The following is a 6,074-nucleotide window of genomic DNA, read 5'->3' as shown; positions in this document are numbered from 1 at the left end:
ATATATATATATACGCACACATATATATATATATTTTTTCATGTATACACGCACAATATATATATATGTACATACGCATACATGTATAAACATGTACAAAGAAAGCTTTAGAATTTACGTTTCTGTTTGCCTTCCAGGCTTTGTAACGTAGAATCATCTTTACAAAGGTGTAAAAACGGTAATGTTCCTGGACAGAGTGCGATAGAATCGAGCGTGCTGGAAGTTTATGCGGTATGAAAAATTAGCCGGAAAGTCATTGACCTCCACACGCGCGCGCACCACGCACGATCGTATATGCCTGGTTGTTATTATGTCTATTTTGTAGCGTATAATATCAATGTAATATAAAATGCGTTTTCTCAATAGTATATATTTTATAGCACATTCTTAAATCTAGTGTATGATCTGCAAATTGAATTGTGATAACAGCCGTCAATGAAGTAGTACATTATTGCATGTACATAGGTGGACGTTAATGAACTTGCTTCTAATTACGTCAATCGCCACATAATTTGTTTCTTTTTAGTAAAACAATATTCAAGAAAAGTTCGTGCGTGGTTCATATTTGGGAACAAAATGATCACGTCCGTTACACGAATGCCGTGATAAACGATCAACAATTCATAAATTAACAAAGAATGCGATACTTGTCTCGTTCATTTGTCATATTTTTGTCAACTCTCGGAACACATCTGTATGGTAACTATATGTATATTATATCTCTCGTCGATGAAAAACTTAGGGGATAAGATAGCCAAAAAGGATATAAGATAAATATTTAATTATAATATAATATAATGTAAGTCGTAATATATATATATATTATACATACCGTAATTTTCATAATACGACATTGTGGTTGTATATTTATTGAAGCATTTCCTCACAAGCGAAGTAAATAGAAAGGAAGCAGAGAGAAGGGAGGACAAATAAGAGGAAAAGAGAAAAAAAAAGCAGAAAATAAGAGAGAGAATGAATAAAATAAATGGTGAAATGTTCAAGATAAATTTACAATTTATTTGGAGACGCTTCATGATACAACCTTGATTAGTTTTCAATAGTTTCTGCTTTAAATTAAAATGTCATGGATAACGTATCCGTTTTTTGTATTTCATATAAATTGTCAACAAATTTAAACTAAACATATCGCCATTTATTTATTTCTTTCTTTATACATTATTTTTCTATCCGGTCAATTAATATCTCAACACCAAATGAGAGAGAGGAGAGAGAGAGAGAGAGAGAGAGAAGGCGAGAATGAAACGAAGTGTGGTCTTCCTGATATCTGATGACTCTTGACTATATATTACTGTATTTTACAAAAAAAATGCTAATTTTTTTAAATATGTGTATGAAAAATAAAAATGTACAGGCAATTTTACTACTCGAAATAATAATTTAATGTTGATATATATTTTGCACACAAATTATTAATAAACTAAATAGTGAAAAGCTATCATTTTACTTTAGTCGATAATTTTTTCCATAACTATCCGTATATGTACAACTTGGCTTGCTCTTCCTCTTATATATGCTTGTATACGCAACTTTTTTTCAAAATATCCGTTTAAACATATTTTTGTTTGCAAAATCGATGAACCGATTTAAGCCTGAGATCGCGTCGATGGAATTTGCGCTGACAGGAGCTTTGTCTTGTGATGTCGTCCTCGAGCGCCCCTTCCTCTGCCCCGTAATAAATAAACAGTAAAAAATTATTTGTACTTGATTGTGCTTTTCATTGTTTTTCACCTGCTTTATTTCTGCAAGTATACGCGATATCGAGGAGAGATAATGATATGTTATGCAAAATGAAAAGTCGCGAAAAGTATTACAACTTTGTTTTATTATATTAAAAATGATAAAATTAGACAATATTATATTAATAGTTATACAATGACATATCAATATTTAATCGTAATAATAGATAACTTACATTTCCTGTATGTTACATAACAAGTGAAATACTGCGTTATGAATACAACAAACTGAAATACTTGATCTATTTCTTATTGTTAGGCACGTTTACTTGACACTAATTAAAGTGTCACTGATTAAAGTTTTAGCCGGAAAACTGTGAGGCCTCAGCTGCATTTCGAGATTGAGACCTAAACGTACCGATACTGTAGAGAAATTTACTTTATGGCACGCTTTGAATCTCAAATTGAATGTTTTCACGTCAACGTTATCTATAAATTATTCGTAAATTTTTATTATATGTATATGTATGTCGGTAACATAGCTTTCAAGAGAAATTATGTCCCATTGTGTGGATCAACCAAAACCGGTAATGTCATTTTATATGTAAAATTTTTCATTACGTATATAGTCAGCCATACGTTGTATAATTTGATTTACATTCATTTTCACTCCTTATAGTGCTTGAAGGATTGTACGATACGATGCTACATTCGGCTTACGATCTGCTTTGTTCACGGCTTTATAGCTCGACAACTTTGCCCGTGCGATTAAAGCTAAAGGTCACGGATAAAATAAGTTGCAATCATATTTGTATTTATATATCAACACTTGCACGATTGTCAAGTAGCAGATAAAGCGACCGTAATAAGTGTTTTCTCGTTATAAATAATATATTATTATCAAATTATTATTATTATTATTTTTATTATTATTATCGCTACGATACTGCTACTGCTGCTACTACTACTACTACTACTACTACTACTACTACTACTACTATTACTGCTGCTGCTGCTGCTGCTGCTGCTGCTCCTGCTACTACTACTGCTACTACTACTACTACACAACTATTATTATATGAAAAAAGAGAATTATTTTTTGGATATTTGGTTAAGTACAAAGAAAGGTAAGAAAATGTAAGGAAAGTGCTATCGCGAATGTTGTCAAAGGCCCGTATTCATCCGTATCATTTTATAGCTATTTAATGCATTTAATATATCAAATTTAATATATCGAATTGATTGATGCATTTGATTTTACGCTTTCTACCAAATCAAATATGAGGATAATTTATATGTTGACCAATGGCTGAGTAACTACTTTTTGGCTAAACATAATAATATAAACAATTTAACAATTTTATATATTGGGAGTAAATCAAAAGTTAGTGAGAATTTTTTTAAGATTGTTGGTGTGACATATGTGTTTTACACGCAAATCAATTCTCGAAGACGCATTTGTATCGATATACATATATGAGTATGAAAGTTGAAATACATTACACATTGCAATAATATAAACAAAAGTAGATAAAAATATATATATAAACCACATGGCTCGATATGAATTAATTGATTTTTAATTGCCGCTATTCGTTATGGTTTTCAATCATATACGCGACAAGCGTCGACCAAGCGCGCGAGTTTCCAAAAATTGGAAAATTTATAATCGTGTGTGTGTGTGTGTGTGTGTGTGTGTGTGTGTGTGTGCGTGCGCGCGCGCGCGCGTGTGTGTGCGTGTGTGCGTGCACACGTATCGCATTAAAAGTTTATTCCCGATGGTAAAATTGTTAAGCCGACAATTGAAAGGAAATTCACTATCGCATGGCCAGGCTGTCGCGCCTGTGGTGGTAGTGCGCCGTTTATACCTGTAATAATTTTAATTTCTGACAATATACATATATAATAAGGATCACTTTAGCACGATCGCGAGTAACAATCGTTCGATCACAATCTTCTTTGTAACAAAACAAATGGTGTGGTGCGAATCACTTTCATTCAAAATGTACGGTAAAGATGTATTATCGAAAACTCGAAGAGCTGGAGTTATGCGACGAATCGTGAAGACGATCACGACGACGATGGCGGTAACTGCAGATTTGGCGTGACACGTGATATAAGTAGGTACCGATGACGAGATAATGAGATGCTGAGATCTCTGATGAGATGCTCGTCTCAGAGGGTGTCATCGAGAGAGGGAGACTCAATGTCCTCTGCTGTCGTATTTTGGCGGCAACGGTATACGTACGCACTCGCGGAGAGATCGTCTCCAACGCGCACGCACTTGTAACTTTCATCCGGGCATTCACAACTGTACAAATCAAGTGAAGAGAAGAAATTATTAGAGAGAGAAATATTATATAAGAAATTGTAAATAATTCGCGCCATCTTCCTTTTTATACGTCTATATAAATATTAATTTCCATATATCCCGCAAACCTCTGTCCATCCACGCTCTATCTGTATCTAATAAAATATTTTCTCTTACGTTTTATACTTTTCCATTTAAGTTTGTACATTTAAAAGATGATTATTTTTACATTTTTACATTTAAATTAAATACATCTCTGGATCTGTTCTCGAGAGGAGATACGCGTATCGGAATGCTTTTAACATTATCGTACAGTTAGTTAATATAGTAATACAAAAAAATATACATGTATAATAGTTACTATAGTAATAACACACACTCACGTGTTTCTCATGAAATATTCAATGTTACGCGTATAAGGATTGTAGACCGCCCATCCACAGGGATGCGCGTTCGGACAAATTCGTCTCGGTGCGTTTTCCTCGTCGCTGTCTTCTGTAGCTCGTGGAATCCTGACGTTTGTAAAGTCCCGTAACAGTACCCGCTGCAACTGTTTCTGCAATTAAACACATCAAACTCTGTTGCATTAATAATAATAATTATTATTAGAAACATATTCACATTATGACTTGATTGATCTTCTACTTTTCTTAGCGCGCACGCACGGAAAGCGTTAATTTTCAATTAAATCTATATGTACCCCGCTTAACTTTTATGTGAATATAAAAACGTACAAATTCAAAAGTTGCTAGCATCTCGAGAGTAACCTCGTCTTTAATTATAGTTGTAATCTCTCTAACGTATTGGTCGCATATACAAATATATATATATCATTGTATCGTTTCGTACGTTCTTTTTTAGTGCGACAATAAGTTATAGTTTAACAATTTAAACATAGTGTGTACAATTTATTTGACGATTCAGTTATTAATTGTGGGCCCCTAGACTTGATCGACCAGATATACATCAGATATACTCGTACATCATATATGTATTGTATGTAGATACTAACGACTACCGCGCGTTATTGCTTTACACAAGTTTTCCATTTCTTACAAAATCGATAATTTAAGGGGAAAAAAGTCACATCGTAGCTAATTCTCTTCGATGACAATTTTTAATAAATATATCAGGTATTTTTCTCATACCATACGTTTTCTCATTCCAATTCAAACAGTCTTCTCATCTCAAACAGTCTTCCTATATAATTTCGTAAATTCTTATACACTCGCAAATCACATTTTGTTTTTTTTTTATTATTCAGTAACAATATTCTTATAGCTCAAGAGTTATCAATCGCATATAGTTGATATATGCCATAATACGTGCATGTACATATATGTACGTATACGCGCGCACTACAAATATACATATATCTATATTTGTAGTTGATTGTTGCAACAGTATTGTAATCGTATATAAATTAAATTTTTACGTGACGTGTAAATTAATTCCAAAGGAAATAATATAGTAAAGTAGAGAGAAAAAAAAACTTGGACTCCCAACCCGACGCGATGACTTTGATAAATTTTGCGTTAGGAGCCTAACGCGTTTGGCGTTTATATTGCGAAATCTCGCGCATTTCTGGCAACGGAAATTGACGCGAATCGAGAAGGAGCGAGAAAGAGAAGAAGAAGAAGAGGAGAAAGATGCTGCAGTGACGCACGTTGCTGCAGTGACGTTAACCGCTCAAGACAGTAAATAATGGGCAAACGTCATTCCTTGAATGAAGAGTCGCTAATATCTACCACGTTATATCTACAAGCGGACTCGATAGCCCCTCTCGTGTCAAGCGTGATACTGCCTCATCGTGTGATGTTACTTTATATCGTCTTGTTCTAAAATCTTTCATCATTATTTCAATGCGGTCGAGTAATTAGGAAAAATTTTGTAAATGCAAGTACGTACACAATTAACATGGTTTTCGATCACGTAACGCACGTCTCAAAATCAAATGATGGACGTACGTACACTTTGCGTTTACTTTAATACAATCGCGCAATTACGAATAGCAATATGCAATGTTAATTTGATAAGCAACAAACAAACATGCGAGTGAACACAGA

At 33.7% G+C, this 6,074-nt stretch overlaps 1 protein-coding gene and 1 long non-coding RNA gene across 2 annotated transcripts in view; one reads left to right on the top strand and one right to left on the bottom strand.

Moving 5' to 3' along the window:
* The first annotated feature begins 3,412 nt into the window (after positions 1–3,412).
* LOC108748059 overlaps positions 3,413–6,074 on the top strand; it is a 10,102-nt gene continuing 7,440 nt past the window's right edge. Inside the window, exon 1 of the long non-coding RNA XR_001939289.1 lies at positions 3,413–3,707. This is a non-coding gene — a long non-coding RNA (uncharacterized LOC108748059). The remainder of the gene's footprint in view (positions 3,708–6,074) is intronic.
* LOC108748057 overlaps positions 3,706–6,074 on the bottom strand; it is a 3,740-nt gene continuing 1,371 nt past the window's right edge. The window contains exons 2-3 of the mRNA XM_018486042.1: positions 4,392–4,564; positions 3,706–4,008 (exon numbers count right to left, since the gene is read on the bottom strand). Of these exons, the coding sequence (XP_018341544.1) occupies positions 3,873–4,008; positions 4,392–4,564 (309 nt within the window). The 3' untranslated portion in view covers positions 3,706–3,872. The remainder of the gene's footprint in view (positions 4,009–4,391; positions 4,565–6,074) is intronic.

This window comes from Trachymyrmex septentrionalis, unplaced genomic scaffold, assembly GCF_001594115.1.
Source record: "Trachymyrmex septentrionalis isolate Tsep2-gDNA-1 unplaced genomic scaffold, Tsep1.0 scaffold21, whole genome shotgun sequence".
Classification (NCBI taxonomy): domain Eukaryota; kingdom Metazoa; phylum Arthropoda; class Insecta; order Hymenoptera; family Formicidae; genus Trachymyrmex; species Trachymyrmex septentrionalis.
Note: the sequence above shows the minus strand (reverse complement) of the source record. Positions and strands in the feature narration are given on the sequence as shown.